Source organism: Selaginella moellendorffii, unplaced genomic scaffold (assembly GCF_000143415.4).
Source record: "Selaginella moellendorffii unplaced genomic scaffold, v1.0 SELMOscaffold_61, whole genome shotgun sequence".
Taxonomy (NCBI): domain Eukaryota; kingdom Viridiplantae; phylum Streptophyta; class Lycopodiopsida; order Selaginellales; family Selaginellaceae; genus Selaginella; species Selaginella moellendorffii.
In genome coordinates this window covers 1,044,337-1,062,836 of record NW_003314322.1, presented here as the reverse complement: position 1 = coordinate 1,062,836, position 18,500 = coordinate 1,044,337, and the positions used below count along the sequence as shown (strand labels likewise).

Below are 18,500 nucleotides of genomic sequence, written 5' to 3'. Positions count from 1 at the left end.
GTGAGCGGAACTTTGCATAGATTTATAGATACCACAAGCTGACGGGAGTGGGAGGAATTCTGCAGGAAATTTACAATAGCAAGATCCCCAGCACACCATGGCCCGTGATTTCAGACTGCCACGGGATGGAGAAGCCAAGTAAGAAAGTCCCTGCTTCTAAGTGTAAAATCGCAAAAAAGATAAAAGCTCCATCAGGAGTCCTGGTTGGACAACATGAATGTATACTCTCGCACACAAGCAAGCAAGACACCTGTGGGCCGTACTTCCAACCAGGGACTCCCCGCCAGCGTCGGGGTGTGCAGGGTGCTCGGGGCAGGCTCTGTTGGGGGGATGTCCCAAGTGGAATTCGAGCACAGGACTGGGGGTTGAGCTTGGGATCCAAATTAAACAATGATATAACCATAAACTAAAACTATTATACCATATCACACAAATACAAAATGCAATAAACTACTAGTTAGAATATTAAAAAAAAATATTCATTTTTTATAATAAATTATTAATTTACTTTTCATACATCCTTTAATGAAAATTAAAATTTTCCTTTTAGTTGAGCTCAATGTAGAGGATACTTTTTACTATATAAAAAGGAGAGTAATTGTAGATATATATGATTTGTTTGAAGCCCCTCTAGAAGGAAAGAATCTAGTATTTTGTAATAAGTTTAAGTAGCTAAAAATGAAAATCCTTAATTTGAGTGATTAACTGCACTAATATAGGCTGTCAAGTCAACACAATCTAGACATCAATTGTTGTATAAGTATAGGTCTTTAATAATCTCAAATTATCTTAGCTTTTCATCTCTTATTTAGATTCTTTGATTCTCTTTTCAGTATCGTGCAATAGAGTGAAGATAGTCCTCCACAAAGCTAGTATTTGTAATTCATAGCAATTGCGAAAATAAACTCAACTCTAATAGCAATATCAAGTCACAATCATATAAGCACTAATTGGAATTTACATTCTTGTGATATATGCATACCAGAGAGATAACAAACAACTATCCCAATCTAAATGTTAAAAGTTCATATACTTTATAAGATTATCCTCTTAAAAGTCTGAATAAGTAATTCCACTAAACCATTCATTTGTGAATGATTAACATTTGTGAAAGTGTGATGAATACTTCCTAGTTAAGATGTCAAGATATAAAATGTTTCAGCCATAAATGCAAAACTATTATCTGAGAAAATCTGCTCTAAATATAAATGTTAAAACACCACTCAATTGAGGAAAAAGTATTTAATAGTAATTGCAGATGCATTAGAAAGCTTCATCAAATTAAATGCCACAAACTTAAAAGGATGGGAAATTACAATCAACTTTAATCATCCTTTTACACCACGAGGGGAAATATTACAAGTTTATGCAATTATGAAAATATTAAATAACATTATATTGCATCTCCTACCAATAAAAAAAATTTGCTTAGCTTCTCATTCACACATTAATGTTTCATACACCTATCTAAAATAGAAGAGTCATGGTAAATATAAAGAAAGTGTGGAATAAATATTGAAAGCACTACATAATCATTAAAATTAGTCTTCACAAAGTAAAGGAAATATTGAGAATGTAAATATCAAAAGAACAAATTATTAGTAAGTGATATAGGATTCTCAAACCCATCATAAAACCTTTAGATTTACAGTTTAAATTTTTTAGTTTCACGAACTTTGTTAAGAAAAGGTAAATTTAGTTTTACACTTTATGGACACTAAATATTAAATATAACAACTACTAATGCCATGGAATCCTCATCTAAAAGATTTATTGATGCTAGAATAATAAGGTCAAGAACATAAAAAGAGAGGAAAGAAAAGATAAGAACTCAAAAAAGGGTGTTAGTATTAATTATAAAGTTGTCTAAGGAAAAGATAAGATCTCAAAAAAGGGTGTTAGCATTAACCATAAAACTATTTAAGCAATAAACAACCTAAAAATTATATCAAAACCCACTAAATAGTAAAAACAATTAAGTAGAAATATTTGAAAACTATGGTTAAAGTTAATTGTAATTTTCCATCCTTTTGAACTTGTGGCATTTGATTTAATAAAGCCTTTTCCACGATCAACTATTAACAATGAGTATGTTATTATTGTTTTTAACTAGTTGATTTGTTAGGTGGAAGTTTTGTGTTTTAGCTAATACATATGCAACTATTATTAGATATTTCATCCTCAATTGAGTGGTGGTTTAACATTTATGTCTGAAGTAAATTCTTTTGTATAATAGTTTTGCATTTATGGCTAAGTCATTTTATGTCTTGATGTTTTGATTAAAGATACACCACACTATCACAAGTGTTTATGACAAATGGTTTAGTGGAATGGCTAGTTTAAACCTTCACAGGGGTGATCATGAAGCATATAAGCTTTTAATGATTTAGACTAGGATAATTATTTATTATCTCTTTAGTATTCATATATCATGGGGTAGAGATTTTTAATTAGTGCTTCACTATATAAATTTTTATATAATGATGATCTAATATTGCTAACAAAGTTGAGTTTACCTTCTTAATTATTATGAGTTATTGATGTTAAATCCTGGGATCAATATATGATAAATATTCTTCCAATGATTTGAGAAGAATCTATTGAACACTCAACTATTATCATCATCTACATATAGAGTATAAAGTGAATGATCTTAATTTTATGCTATGTGGTCATATAAAAGGATTAAGATTGCCTATAGATACACTAGGGTCTTTTCCTAATGTTTCTCCAAATCCCACCCCATCAACCAAACAACCTTAATTACTTTTCATCTTTTCAAAAGAAGGGGATGATATACAATTGCATACATTAATATTAGTATAGAAGGATTTTAATAACCATTGGATTGGCTTCAATTCAAACCCTTGTATTTAAGCTAGGGTTTTTAGATTAATCAAATATGCATATTTTGTATTTCATTTCTATTTTCCATGCACTCATACATTTTATTTTTTTAATACCTAACTTAATATTAAAAATATTTAAAAGTTACTATGTCTACATTTATACAACTATTTTTAGTATTTTTTGAGCTCTGGGTAGTAATAATTTTCCTTATAAATTTACTAATAATTATATTTTATAGTTATTAAATTAATATTCTATGAATTTTATTTTTATATCCCTTCTTCACTTATTCTATTTTAATCCTAACCTTAGTATTACAACACCTATTTAATATTCTTCTTTTTTCTCATTATTTGTTTTACCTAATTTCTTTAGCTTCTCAATTTTTTAAAATGTATTTTGAGTATTAGTTTTCAAGGTTTTAATAATTTCAATAAAGTTAAATAGAATTTATTAAATGCACAAAACTAATTTGTTGTGTATTGCATTGGAATATTAATAAAAATGAAATAACGTTTTTAGAATCTGTCTATTTTGTACCAATTATAACATGATTAAAATATAATGTATCTTAAAACTTAATATATCACCTAATATAGTAAATCATTTTAAATGTGAAAGAATATATGGTCTATAATTGAGAATAGGGAACTGTATTTATAAAAAAAAATTGCTACTCATTGCATGCATGGTTTGCTTAATAGTAGTCCTGTTTAGTATTATCTAATTGATCAATAATTATCCATTATTAATCTTATTGCATATCAACCATTAGATGGCAGTATAAACTAGAATATACTAGTAAGTTTTTATGAAAGTTTATAAATTATAAGCATGTATATAAACTATAATTACCAAATTAATATAAATGAATAACAACTGTTAGATAATAGAATTTCCAAGCATCTATATGTATTCACTACCACTTTGTTTAACTAAACTAAAAAATCATAGAATTAGAGAAAGTCCAAGGAAATATCCCCCATAATCACCTGCCCTCTCCACTTGAACTTCTCCTTAAGAATAACAGCACCTCTATAGAAATTACAATATCACTTAGTGAGTTAGTTAATGAGCTTCAAGGCAGTCTGGGTTGGCAAGAAAATGGAGATGTGTGGGTGTTTGGATTAACACAGAATAGCAAAGAGAAGTAATATTTCATATTGCTACCACAGGTCCCTTGCAGGATATCTGAACCATTGCCTGCAAAGCCAGCAGGAAAAGCACTCTAAAAGTGTATAAAAACATCATAAACTAATTTTTTAATATAAGTTAAATTTACTATAAATAAAAAACACATGATTAATCTAAATGTATATACACCATTGATTGTAGAATATGCTAGAATATACTTGGAGGTGTTTATCTGTTGCTAATGAATATACCTAGAATATTCTAGGATATTCTACCATCTAACGGTTGTTATACATTTAGATTAATCTTGTATTTATAATTTATAAAATTTCTTATTAAACATGTTTATTTTACCATTTTCAATAATATTAATTTTTTGTTTATAAATTATAAATATGCTTATAATTATAAACTTCCATTTGATCAATTGGATTAATAAAGGAATAACACTACTATTAAGAAAAATAAGCGTTTCTGCATGCAACACATAGCAAATTTTTAAATGATATACATTTTTATAAATTATAAACACAAAATTAAAGAATAAACCAAAATTTTCAAGCATATTTTAGATATATCCATTACTTATGCAAACTAAACATATATTCAAAAATTTATTGAGAATTGAAATTATGGTTCAGAGACAAAGTTACTTGCAGCGCACAAACACAAGCCTGGTCTGGAATTGTTTGAGACGTTCCACAGACGTTCTTGCTTCAAATATTGGGTAAATCTCCACTAAACCTGCTATACAAAATGTCCAGGCATGGAATGGAGCCGCTGAATTCGTTGTGCGAGAGCTCCACCTGATGGAAACAAGGTCGTTATGGGACTGTAAGATATTCTAACTGAGATCCAAGATTTCTAAACTCTCAAGGCTGGAGAGATTTTCCAGGAACTCTTGCAAAGAAGTTGAGAAGCTTGCGCTGCATGTTCTTGCAGCCAACCACCTTCAGCGAGGAGATGTTGTTATGAGAGAGGTCCAGGCGAGACAGCCCCGGCCATTCGTTTGGATTGACAGTCTCGTTCCACACGTTGATGCCACTCCGAGAGCGAGAAGAACCTGTGTGTCGTTGACGATCCCGGATGGATTCCTGGGGCACTGCAACCAAGATGTTGTGAAAAAGGCAGAGTAAAAACAAAACCGCAGCAAATTGGAGAAAGACGTGGCCGCTGCTTCTTATTCAAACCATTTGATAGATCAGAAAACTGCACAAGGTAGCGGGATCTGGAATATAGAATGTGGCCTTGGAAGTTCTTACGGAACACAGTACATCTCCTTTAGGACCATGACTATCTAGTCCACCAGTTGGACTCCTTGGACTAGAGTGTGAGCAGGATGGTGACGAGCTTGATCTCCGGTGGAGTAGCCCTCAACAGATAAGAGTCTTAAGATCGACTACGTTTGATCGCCATCGCTCCTGTTTTCAGTGGTGTTTCCGATCGATTTGGGAAAGAGAAGGATGCAACTCGAGGGCGATCGGAGATGGGGATTGCGAGCTCGCTGAGGCACATTGCTGGGTTGTACAGGGGGATTTTGCTCGAGTACCTTTTTTCCGGGCGTGGGGATTGCCTTCACGGTGTATGAAGTGATGAAGAACATTAGCGTCGAGGTGAATGTAAATGGTCCCAGATTCATTTCCAACCGTCCGATATTCTTGAATCGATGGCCTTGGTTGAATTTCCATGTTGCTAGCAAATATTTAGGGTTCTTGCGATGGATGGGAAGAGTTCGCTTGTTCCGTGGCTTGGCGACGGCAGCGATTCGATGCGCCGCACCAGCATTCGCTCCTTCGGCAGCGCAGCCCGATCAGCAGGCGGCCGCGCTGGTGTCCGCGCTGAAGGTATGTGTTTGCGCAAGGGCAAGGCGATCCACGCCCAGGCGGCGGAGAGCAAGCAGCTGGGGATCCATGTCGTCAATGCGCTGGTGGACATGTACACAAAATGCGGCAGCATGGAGGGATTCCCGCCGCGTGTTCGACAGCATTCTTCACCCAAACGTGATGTCCTGGAACGTTTTGATGCTGGGCTACAATGGCGAGAGCGATGTGGCTCTGGATCTCTTCGAGAGGATGCAAGCCAGGCGGTCGGGCTGCAAGCCAAACTCCAGGAGCTTCATGGCCGCGTCGAGCAGCCTCGCGGCGAAGGAGGTCGCTGTTTTGGTCGATGGGAAGCTCGTCAAGGAGGCTAGTCTCGAGACCGGCAGAGGCATCCATTTGCAAGCCAAGCAGATAGTACCATCTTGCAGCGAAGACGTTTTCCTCTCGAGCTCGCTGATCGATATGTACTCCAAGTGCGGCAGCATGCTCGATGCTCGATCGGTCTTCGATGAGATGCCACGACGAGACGTGGTCTCCTGGAACGCTTTGATACTGGGCTACGTAGAGAATGGAGAAAGCGAGGTCGCTCTCGAGTTCTATGGGAAGATGAACTGCTCGCCAAACTCTCGGACTTTCGTTGCTGCTGCCATGGCCTGTGCGAATCTAGCAGTGAAAGAGGAGGCCACTCAAGGAGATGGAAAGATGGTGAAGACGAAGAGCCTGGAGAAGGGGCTCGCTGTTCACGATGGAGCTGTGAAAAGCCACTGCTGTGGAGATCTTTTCGTGGGGAGCAGCCTCGTGGACATGTACTCAAAGTGTGGGAGCATGGTCGACGCGCGGATGGTTTTCGAGAGCATGCCTCGCCGTGATGTCGTGCTCTGGACGAGCTTGATACAAGGCTTTGTGGACAACGGGGAAAGCGAGCTGGCTCTCGTGTTCTTCGAAGATATGAAGCTATCCGGGTGCTGTCCAAACTCTCGAACGTATGTTGCTGCGCTTGCCGCCTGTGCGAGCTCGGCAATGCGAGAGGAAGTGGTGGATGTCGACGGGAAACTCGTGAAGAGAAAGAGCTTGGAAACTGGGCTGGCTATCCACGGTGAAGCTTCAAACAACAGGTGCTGTGAGGATGTGTTCGTGGGGAACACACTGATCGATATGTACGCGAAGTATGGGAAGCTAGAGGAAGCTCGCAAGGTCTTCGATGGCATGGCTGGCGGAGACGTGGTTTCGTGGAACGCAATGATCCAGGGATCTGCTGGAAGTGGAGACAGCAAGCTGGCCTTGGAGCTGGTCTTCGGCATGGCTCGGGAGAACGATCCGGACGAGAGAGCGTTTATTGCTGCGCTCATGATCTGCGTCCACCTTTCAGCGTCCGAACAACCTGTTCCGCGAGAAGATGGAAAGCTACTGCGAATCCAGAGCCTAGAAAAGGGGATGGAGATTCATTCTCTCGCCGCGAAGTTTGGATGCTGTGAGCACAGATTTGTCGGGAGCAGCTTGGTGGACATGTATGCCAAGTATGGAGATATGGTCAAAGCTCGAGCAGTTTTCAAACGCATGCCTAGCCGGGACGTTGTCGTTTGGACGAGTTTGATACAGGGATATGTAAACAACGGTGAGAGTGAGCTCGGGCTGGAACTCTTGGAGAGCATGGACTGTGCTCCAAACTCTCGGACTCTTGTAGCGGGACTTACGGCCTGTGGGAACGTTGGGTCCAGTGAAGCTGGAAGGAAAATCCAGACTGAGGTTTACAGGCGTGGGCTGGAAGACGACCATGTTGTGGGGACGTGCATGGTAAACTTCTACGGGAGGTGCGGGGTTATGAGTGCGGCCGAGCACTTGTTTGGATCTCTGGCAGTCCGAGAAATGCACTGATAACAGGATTCGGCCAACAGGGCGCGTGTTCGAAGCCTTTCGCGAGATGCGAGAAGATGGCGTGCGAGCAAACGCGATCACGTTTGTCTCGGTCATCACTGCCTGCAGCCACGGCGGCCTGGTTGAACGAGGCAGGGAGTTTTTCCAGGCAATGGACCCGAACTCTGGCATTGTTTGCGGGATTCATCACTACAGCAGCTTGGTGGATCTGTGGTTTGGAGGAGCGTCCTCGGGGCCTGCCGGTAGATTGCGTTCGAGGCACTGACGAAGATCGACGAGAAAGACTCGGCTGCGTACGTTCTGATGGCGAGCATCTACCGGAGCGCGGGGCTGTGGGAGGATCATGATAAGCTCAAGACTATACAGGAGGCGGCCGGATAAGAAGGGTCCAAATATTCATCTACGAGCGGATTCATATTCATCAAAAGTCACACGCGTGAAGCTACAAAGGACGGCAGCGGCAAGGTGGACGAGCTGGAGATTTGATCAGTATTCATTTTATTATATACGTACATTATTAAAATTGATAGTGAACGTTTGGTATAGTGTTAATTAAGTATAAATTAGCAAATTTGCTAATGGCGGCACGTGGATGTCCGTGGATGGACGTGGATGTTCGACTCCCGCTTTTCTAGGAGTGGCGATTGCAATGTGGGCGAGCGACGACGAAAACGACGATGGGTGGAGGTGCTGGGAAAATCCCATGAGCAGCATGAGGTTGAAGAAGTGGAGTTTCTTGTGGCGAGCAGCTGCGGCCTCAGATGCCTATCTCACAGGCATTGTCAGTTCGATCGAACAAAGGCGCTCAAGGAAATTCTGTGTGATGAAGGGCTTGCAGCTTAAGGAGCGAGAGCTGGAGTCGATCGACATCGGCACGCTCCATGGACGTGAATAAGAGCACGCTCAAGTTTAATGTTTTTAAGGCTGAAAGTGTGAGATTCCTGAAATCCAACTCTAAAATAACTCCAATGATCAATAATATTAGTATAGTTTTATTTGATTGTTTATTCTAAACATTTTGCATTTTGTCTGCTATTACAGCTTAATAGAGTAATGCAAGCACCGACTTAAGGATACTAACCACTGCACTCAGCACAAGGAAAATGCAACTGTTTGGAGTAACAAGGATAATCACACTCTGCAGAAGCTTGATAGTTGCAGTGAGGCTCAAGATAACCGTTAGATCAACTTTGATGAACTTGATTGGAGTCCACACAGGAATGGCATTGCCCAGATACTTGCAGATGACGCCAATGATAATCGGGCAAGGGTAGCCACCAGGGATGTAGATCACAATGATCTCAAGGATGATAATCACTGGATAAAGGATGACACATAGCAAGGGAACTTTGAGGACGAGGGCCTTTAAACTAGCTATAACTTGAGTGACAATTCCAAGTACTTTGTCAACTAGATCCAATGGGACACCAATGTTTGATGAAGTTCCATTTGTAGGAAGCACCGTCTTTAGAGATCTCATAGTGCCTTGCAAAAACATTTACATGGACAAAGAGTCAAACAAAAGTTTAGACCAGGTTATATACCATACCAGAGAGGTCTCCACTAACATCATTGTCTAAAGCTGAAACATGAACAGCACTCGCAAGCAGGAGGCATGCAAGTGGGAGAATGAATGCTATGCTTGATTTTGCCATTTTCTTCGATTTAATCTTCTAATATTGCTTGGATAGTGTGAGTTATTAATCTGAGGGACATCTAGGCCTTTAAATACTCGACAAATCACCAAACTTTAAGCCACCTCTAAAGCAACGCAAGACTTTTGAGACAAGTATATCTTGAATATTTGATTCTATCTAATGTAATCTCGATTAAGTCTCCTCGGATATCCTTGGCCAGGCGAATCACGTATAGGATTTGAACCTAGTTATCACTCCAATTATTTGTACTTTTAAGCCTCGTGACAAGAAAGCGAACTTGGCAATAATGCATTCTAGAGCAAAGCTGGGTTGGTGCTTGGAATGTCCGTGCTTCCTAAGCGGGTACAAGTGGACTGTAAACAAAATTAAATTGATTCGTTGCTTGGAACTGGAAAGTTGATTCATCATCAAGTGGATCCCTTGTACCCATATTTTATGAGGCTTCATTGAGAGCATTGAAAGATTTAGAGTAACCACAGCTGCAAAAGCAGCAATCTCTACCTTCCCTTTGCCAAACTTCATTACCTACTCACAAAGAAGAAAATGACCACATGCTGACGAGGGTGAGTGGAACTTTGGATAGATTTATAGATAACACGAGCTGACGGGGGTGGAGGAATTCTGCAGGAAATTTACAATAGCAAGATCCCACCACACCATGGCCCGTGATTTCAGACTGCCACGGGATGGAGAAGCCAAGTAAGAAAGTCCCTGCATTTAAGTGTAAAACACAAAAATGATAAAAGCTCCATCAGGAGTCCTGGTTGGACAAAATGAATGTATACTCTCTCACACAAGCAAGAAAACACTTGTTGGATGTCCCAAGTGGAATTTGGGCACAAGACCAGGGGATCAGCAAAAAGTAAACAATGATATAACTATAAAGTAAAACTATTATAGCATATCACACAAATACAAAATGCAATAAACTACTAGTTGGAATATTGGAAAAACACAAATCTCATTTTTATCATTTATCATTTTCAAATTAAAAAAATTCATTTTTATATCTATATACAATTTGTAACACTAACTTTGGATTAGTATAAACCATTTTCATATAACATTCTTTTAAATAGGGAAAATACAACCTGTCTTGCGATTTAAAATGTTGAAAGAGGTTACTACAATTATGCTCTTACAGAGGATACCTTTTACTACATATCAGAGTCAAAGGGATGCTAAAAAAGGAGAGTACTTAATATGACTTGTTTGATGCCCCTCTAGATCTAATATTTTAATTATCTAATAATTAAAAATTATTAATCTGATTTAATAATAACCAAATTAACTACACTAATTGCCAAGTCAACACAATCTAGACATTAGTTGTATAAGTATAGATCTTTAATAATCCTAAATTACTTTAGCTTTCCTCAAATCCTTTGATTATCTTGTAAGTGTGATGTTATAGGGTGAAGATGGTCCTCCTCCATAGTTAGAAGAGCAACTAGCAAGCATTGGAATTTATTGTGCCTCCATTCACAATCACAACCATTATAGTTATTATTATGCCTCCATGCACAAACATGTGTAGTGGCATATGTATGGGTATGGTTTTGTGTGTTAAGGTTAAGCCATATTGCAACATATTATGTCAAATATCAAAGTAGAGCACATAGTGTAAATTTTGCAAACCATTATTAAGATGCTATGAAAATTGTAATCACAAATCCTTGAATTTTTGGGGGATAAATAGGGGTAAAATAGCCATTAAAGGCTCTTTTATCAAACAGTTGTCCCTTTTTCAAGTTGGATTAAAATGTGAAAAACAAAACCCCTTTTTAAATTGGATTAAAAAATGCAAAATAAAGTGTGTTACAATCTCATAGAGTTTGAGATTTATAATAGTTTTTTCATGATTTGTCAACAACAATAATATGCAAGTGAAATAAGAGAGCAATGTTAAGAAGGTTTTAGCTTAGTTTCTGAAGTTATTTGGTCCTATTAAATTACTATGTGTATGTGTAGATTATGCACATTTTATCAAAATAGACCTTCACTAGCAATCTCATTAGGAAAAGGAACAAAATGACAAAATGTATGAAAGAAATATTTGATTTGGGTAAATCATGTGTTTTATGGTTTGTAGAGAGTTTAGATGTGTGTTATTTAGATTAATTGCTGATCCACATGAATGATGGCATAGATCAGGTTAAGCAAGTGTTTGAGTGGCTTTAGAAACATCTCAAATGTCCTAATTACAAATTTAGGAAGGACTCTTTAAAGTACTTGGGTTTTATGCTAGAGATAAAGTGTATTTAGATCTTCAAAAGATATAAACTATTTCTAACTCATCAAAATATTATAAAGCTACATCAATTATAATTTATTTTATATCATAATTTTCTTAGATTGTTTCTCTCTTATACAATTTTCTTTGGCAAAATATAAAATTTGTTTGGTTTTAGAAATGCCAAAGGGCTTTTGAGGAAATGAAAAAGATCTTGACTTTTACATTAATTCAGCACTATCATAAGTTCTTTAGTGGCTTTATCTTTTGCATGGATGCTTCTAATATAAATTTCAATTAATGCTAACTATTAATATAAGAAGTTGCTCACATCACTATAGCTTCCAAAGCAACTCCCAATTCAAGATCTGGGTCAAAACTATTGAGCTTGGGTGTTATGCCTCATTGCCTCTAATGCTTCGTCTACTTCCTGTTAATTCCCATGCAGCCTTGAATCGCTCTCAAGGATCCTGTTTGGCTCTGGTATCCCCTCCAATGCTTTGTCTACTTCCTGTTGATTCCCATGCAGCCTTGAATCGCTCTCAAGGATCCTATTTAGCTTTGGTATCCCCTCCTTGGTGCCTCTATATCTATTGCCATCCTGTACCAGTGGGACGACCGCTTCAAGATTTTCCATTGGGGAGTTGGTTGGGCCAGAGCCCGTGGTGGTGAGATCTGTGAGAAGTTTGTAGGTGTGTTGTGCCTGGGCCATCAACTCCCTTGTTCCCTGCACAACTTCTTCCTGGAGGTTGTTAGCCGTATGCTCTGTAAGGTGATCACTTTCTGTGTGATAGGTATCTTTTTATTTATGCTAGTCATTCTCTTAATGATGCAAAGAAGAGTTACTCAACTAAAAATAAGAAGTATTTAGTTGTCATGTAGGAATTTTTAAAATTCTATATATATACCTTTATTACTTAAGATGGATTATAGAACTTTGACATTGGTTCTTAAGCATATTTCTTACGCTTAAGAATCTTTAAGGTTGCATGTACCAGAATATAATATAGGTTTTATGAATGTTTTATCTCAACATTATTAGTGGTTATTTGTAGAGAATATATTGCACAGCCATGAATAAGTAGCTTAGAAGGATGAGCTATGAATGTATTAGTTGTAGAATGTTTTATATGATAATGAACTCTGTGATGACTATAACTTTATGGTCTATTATAAACAACAAAAAAGGGAATAGTTTAAAGGAGATTTATGGAGAAAGAAAAGGCTTGTGAGAAACAAATATACCCCCTTGTAAATAGTTTGAGATAGTGAAAGTTAAATGTTCTTGAGTTCAAATAATACTTAGATCTATGACTTTTTGAAGAATCTAAATTAAGGAGCTTACATGAATGTTTAAAAGTTTAGAATAGCTTTAATGACAATTTGAAGTATCATTTGGTAGCATCAATGTGTTATTTTAACTCATAGTTACACTTCTTCCGTGATAACCCTATATACTTAACTTATAGAGATATCAAAAGTTTTTGGAGAAAGTGCAAAATTAATTGTATTGGCCTTAGATGTGAGACACAAAATCCCTAGGCCCCAAAGTGGAGCTGGAAGGGCGCCACGTGGTAGTGGCTGAAGCGAAAGCCAAACGAGCGTAACACGTTTGGACTAAAAGCTCCGACATGAAAGGTCGAGAGCGGGAGTGGAACTTCCAACAAAGTGCTCGAGGAATGAGCACGAAGCGAGCCATAAGCGAGGCTTTGAAAAGGGCCCCGAAAGGACCAACACATGACACGTGGAAGTGTCTGAGATGGAGTCCGAGGCGGACCTGAGATGGAGTCTGAGATGGACCCGAGTTGGAGTCCGAAGTGGAGTTCTAGAAAGACCCCGAGATGGAGTCCGAGGTGGAGTCCAAGGTGGACTCGAGATGGAGTCCGAGATGGACCCCAGATGGAGTCCGAGATGGAGTCCGAGGTGGAGTCCGAGGTGGACCCGAGATGGACCCGAAATGGAGTCTGAGATGGAGTCCGAGATGGACCCGAGATGGAGTCCGAGATGGACCCAAGGTGGAGTCCGAGGTGGACCTGAGATGGACCCGAAATGGAGTCCGAGATGGAGTCCGAGATGGACCCGAGATGGAGTCCGAGATGGACCCGAGATGGAGTCCGAAGTCGAGACCGAGACCAAGACCGAGACCGGGACCGAGACCGAGACTGAGACCGAGATCGGGACCGAGACCGAGGCCAAGGCCGAGTCCGAGTCTGAGTCTGAGTCCGAGTCCAAGTTCGAGTCCGAGTCCGAGTCCTAGTTCGAGTCTGAGAGGGTGAAAGCCCAAAGCGTTCGTCTCCCAGACCCTAGGGGGTTTGGTGAGCTCCAAAAGTATAGTAAGGGGGAGGACTGTAGTGGAGCCAGTTTGGCCAGGAAAGGCCAGTTTGGCCCAGGAAGGCCGGACCCAGTGTTGGGTGATGAGCTGCCCATTGGGAAGTCCAAGACTAGAGTGAACATGGACTGACAAGCGGGGTAGCTTGGTGAAGTGTTTAAGAGCCAGCTCTAGTTCCCTCGGGAGATTGACTGGCCGATGCTCCCAGTCCAAGTGTGGGTGGCACTACCTACTTGGATACCTGTCGTGGCTCAACGGAACCTCGCTCTAAGCCCATGGCTAGAGCACCTAAAGGCGAAAGGCGGGGAGAGTACCCATGAGGCTTGCGTAAGGCCACTGTAAGCAACCAAAGGGAATGACTCGAGAGACGATCCATTTGGGTTTAAATATAGAGGGAAAGGGCCCATGAACAAGAGTGCACCCCCTTTTCCAATCGGTTAAGGGTCTTGGGATATTTGGGGTTAAGTGTCCTTAGGTGTGAATAGTACTGGGCTGGGTGACCTCCCGGGAAGTCCAACCTCAGGAGCTTACATTTGGTATCGGAGCGGTCTCGGGTCCGACTCTGTTGGTTGGTTAAGGGAATCACACCACATGTTGATTGACATCTGCCTGGTCCAATTTGCTCCCGCTGGGCTCGACCCGAGGGGTAGGGTGTCAAGAGAGCAAGGCTCTCGGGAGAGCTGCGGCTCTCAGCTTCCATTCACGAGGGTGTGAACTTGCAGGGAAGCGTGGTGGATTGTAAGCAACCAAAGGGAACGACTCGAGAGACGATCCGTTGGGGTAGGGTGTCAAGAGAGCAAGGCTCTCGGGAGAGCTGCGGCTCTCAGCTTCCATTCACGAGGGCGTGAACTTGCAGGGAAGCGTGGTGGATTGTAAGCAACCAAAGGGAACGACTCGAGAGACGATCCGTTGGGGTTCAAATATAGAGGGAAAGGGCCCATGAACAAGAGTGCACCCCCTTTTCCAATCGGTTAAGGGTCTTGGGATATTTGGGGTTAAGCGTCCTTGGGTTTGAATAGTACTGGGCTGGGTGACCTCCCGGGAAGTCCAAAACTCAGGAGCTTACAGCCACGGTGTTCCAAAATGTTGTCCTAAAGTCCCAAACGGTGAAAGGGAAGAGGAGTAGGCCTCTAATGCAGTGACCAAGGATACAGTCACACGGTGAGGAAGTCCCAGAGGACCGTGGGACTTAGTGGTCGGGCCTGTGGGCCTCGATCCAGTGGCAGTGTTGGCAAACACGGCCAAAGGCAGAAAGGGACTTAGTGGGGACTGACAGAGGGATATTGGGGAAGGCTATTCCCCTTGTCGGTGGGCATCCTAAGGATGCTAAGGAGTGGATCTGGGATGACCACTCACGGATGGTTTGCCTAGTCTTAGAGAGCCAAGACTGTGATGCAAGTGGTATTGGACTACCAGTGTGGCAAAGGTGATTGGGCATGGCCTTAGCGTAACAAGCTGCCATATCGGTGGTACCTTTGAGTGTCGGTCATGGGATCGGACACGTGGAGCACTTGGACCAAGTGAAAATGTTGAGTGGCATGGATGCCATTCTCGGGGCTAGCAAGTCCCAAGTCCTGAATTGGACTTATGGAGGTTGTGAATGAGACTCCTCCAAGTGGTCGGAGGTGTGGTTAAGTGACTAAAGTAGAATGGAAAAATTAGTTGCATACAAAGTTGTTCCTTAGTCCGACTTTTATTGGTGCTCAAGTATATCACCATTAGTGTTGGCAACGGAAGGTCCAAGGAGTGGGCCTATCCTTGAGGAGTAGCAGGTCGAGAAGACATGGCTCTCCATTATAGTTCATGTGTGAACTTGTAGACAAGGTGGTGGATAGAAAAGGGCCAATAATGGAACGACTTTGGGATCTTGGGAATAGTGCAAGGTTTTCCTCATTTAGTTGAGGAGGTGATCCAGATGAGCGTTTGACTCAGCAAACTGGCTAATGTAGTTGTGGTAAACAACTATAGTTAAGATCACAGGGAAGATAGAGACTCCAAAAACAATAAAGGAGTCACAAGATTATCCTCACATAGTTGAGGCTGGTGCTCATGAAGGTGAGACCGGAATGGATGACCGTGAGAGGTCAAGTATGGATGAGGACACGAGTCCTTGAAATGGTAGCCGGGGCTACCTCTAATAAATGCTGGAACAATCCAAGGAGTTGGGGGTGTACTTAGAGGATGAGTTGGTATTCTCATCACATGGACAAGTGGTCCTAAGGGGCAAAAGGTTGCCCCAAGAGAATAAATCAAGTGTTGGAGGAACACTTGCAAAGATGGTCCTTGTGAGCAGGACTTGAATACAAGAAGTTGTATTCCAGCTAGTTGGCACCTCGAAGACCAAGACCTCGCAGGTCGTTGGATTAGCAAAGTCTAAAATGCTAGATGACTCAAGTGAAGTCAAGGAATGGTCCTAAAGGATTGGTTGAAGCATTTGGACTGAGGTGTATGGTGCCTTATAAGGTATGGGGAGGATCTTAAGATCCAAGTATGAGAACAATAGGTATCTCATTGATGGTAGAAGGTGCCATGCTAAAGTCGTGGGAAAGAGTTTCCTGGAAGAAAACAACTTTGACACAAAGTTGTGCATGGACTCTATGGTGTAGTGCTAATGGATAATTAGCATAAGAGACAACCATATTAGTCTTGGCAAAAAGACCTAGACACAAGTAAGAAGTGTCATAAAGGTAAGCTCGTGGAGCCGATGGTGTGGAGACACCGAATGTGCCAAAGCGTGCTGCCTTGATGTCAAGTTAGCGGGTTTATGAGAACCCCGTCCAAAGGAATCCCAATGGAAATGGGAATAGCATAGCCTATGCTGGAAGGCATGCGGTTAGAGTGTGGTGACCCAGATAATGATGGAGGTGTGGAAGCACTAGCAATGAGTTGTAGGACTTGACAACTATGAGGCAACTAAGCAAAATGTGCAAAATAAATCATTAAACTGGTAGAAAACAACTACCTAAGACTTTTTATTGGGATAAGGAAGTTAGAAAACCCTTATAGGGGAGAAATTGCTTATATTGCAATATAGTAAGTCAATGTCGTAAAGGAAATGCTCATTGTCAAAGAAGCCATCATTGGGACACTGAAGCACTCTAGAACACTAGGAGGTGGTGTTTGGTGCCGTGAGGGCACAGATAAGGGACAAGGGACAAAGTCCCTAGTGAAGGATGGATAGGAAGTGCTATCCAAATGTCTAAGGTTGTAGAGACGGGGGAAGTCCGTCTACCCAAATTGGACAAAGCCAAAAAGGGATTTTGGCAAGGTTAGTGATGGGCATATAAAGGCCCATAAGTAACAACGGTGATCCCAAGGTGTGGGATTACAAGGTGAGCAAACCCGGATTGAGGAACCACTCCCTAGGCTGTCAGGTAGGTTCATCCTTATGAATACTTGCCAAATCATGGTAGAAAGTGCAAAGCTATCTTTTTAATCTGGAGGAGAATAACCGAAGGAAATGTATGAGGCCAAAAGGCAAGTAGTATAGGGATAGAACTGAACCATAGGAATTGACAGGCATGACCAAGGGTGGTTATGCAAGTTGGGAGTGGAGAATTAAGTGGGTGCTCAAGTATGTTGTTACTAGCGGCGGGGATGCCATGGAGAGTTAAAAGCATGGGATTGTCCATGTTAGACTATATGGCAATTGAAAAGCTTGCGAAAGGAGAGGCTTTAGCAAGCTAAGGAACAGAGTTCCTTGAATATTCCCTTAGGTAGATAAGTACCTAGTTAGCCAAGTGTAAATGGTTCATAGAACGCGCGAAATCAGAGTGGCGTAGCAGAAGCGTGTGTGAGACACAAAATCCCTAGGCCCCAAAGTGGAGCCGGAGGGGCGCCACGTGGTAGTGGCCGAAGCGAAAGCCAAACAAGTGTAACACGTTTGGACTAAAAGCTCCGCCTTGAAAGGTCGAGAGCGGGAGTGGAACCCCTAACAAAGTGCTTGAGGAATGAGCACGAAGCGAGCCATAAGCGAGGCTCCAAAAAGGGACCCAAAAAGGGACCCAAAAAGGACTAACACATGACACGTGGAAGTGTTTGAGATGGACCCGAGTTGGAGTCCGAAGTGGAGTCCGAGAAGGACCCCGAGATGGAGTCCGAGGTGGAGTCCGAAGTGGACTCGAGATGGACCTGAGATGGAGTCCGAGATGAAGTCCGAGATGGACCGAGATGGAGTCCGAGATGGACCCGAGATGGAGTTCGAGATGGACCCGAGATGGAGTCCGAGATGGACCCGAGATGGAGTTCGAGATGGACCCGAGATGGAGTCCGAGATGGAGTCCGAGATGGACCCGAGATGGAGTCCGAGATGGAGTCCGAGATGGACCCAAGATGGAGTCCGAGATGGAGTCTGAGATGGAGTCCGAGATGGACCCGAGATGGAGTCCGAGATGGACCCGAGATGGAGTCCGAGATGGAGTTCGAGATGGACCCGAGATGGAGTCCGAGACGGACCCGAGATGGAGTCTGAGATGGAGTCCGAGATGGACCCGAGATGGAGTCCGAGATGGAGTCCGAGATGGACCCGAGATGGAGTCCGAGATGGACCCGAGATGGAGTCCGAGATGGACCCGAGATGGAGTCCGAGATGGACCCGAGAT

General features: G+C 41.5%; 2 protein-coding genes across 2 annotated transcripts; one reads left to right on the top strand and one right to left on the bottom strand.

Annotated features, from left to right (window-relative positions):
• The first annotated feature begins 5,705 nt into the window (after nucleotides 1-5,705).
• On the top strand, nucleotides 5,706-7,679 carry LOC112351422 (pentatricopeptide repeat-containing protein At4g18520, chloroplastic-like). The gene has a single exon (XM_024689322.1). The coding sequence runs from the start codon at nucleotides 5,706-5,708 to the stop codon at nucleotides 7,677-7,679; it is 1,974 nt and encodes a 657-aa protein (XP_024545090.1).
• Nucleotides 7,680-8,650: 971 nt separating this feature from the next.
• Nucleotides 8,651-9,355, bottom strand: LOC9644022. The gene is made up of 2 exons (XM_002984147.2): nucleotides 9,229-9,355; nucleotides 8,651-9,164 (listed from the first exon to the last, which is right to left on the bottom strand). The coding sequence occupies exons 1-2, from the start codon at nucleotides 9,332-9,334 to the stop codon at nucleotides 8,722-8,724; spliced, it is 549 nt and encodes a 182-aa protein (XP_002984193.1). The 5' UTR covers nucleotides 9,335-9,355; the 3' UTR covers nucleotides 8,651-8,721.
• Between the last annotated feature and the right edge of the window lie 9,145 nt (nucleotides 9,356-18,500).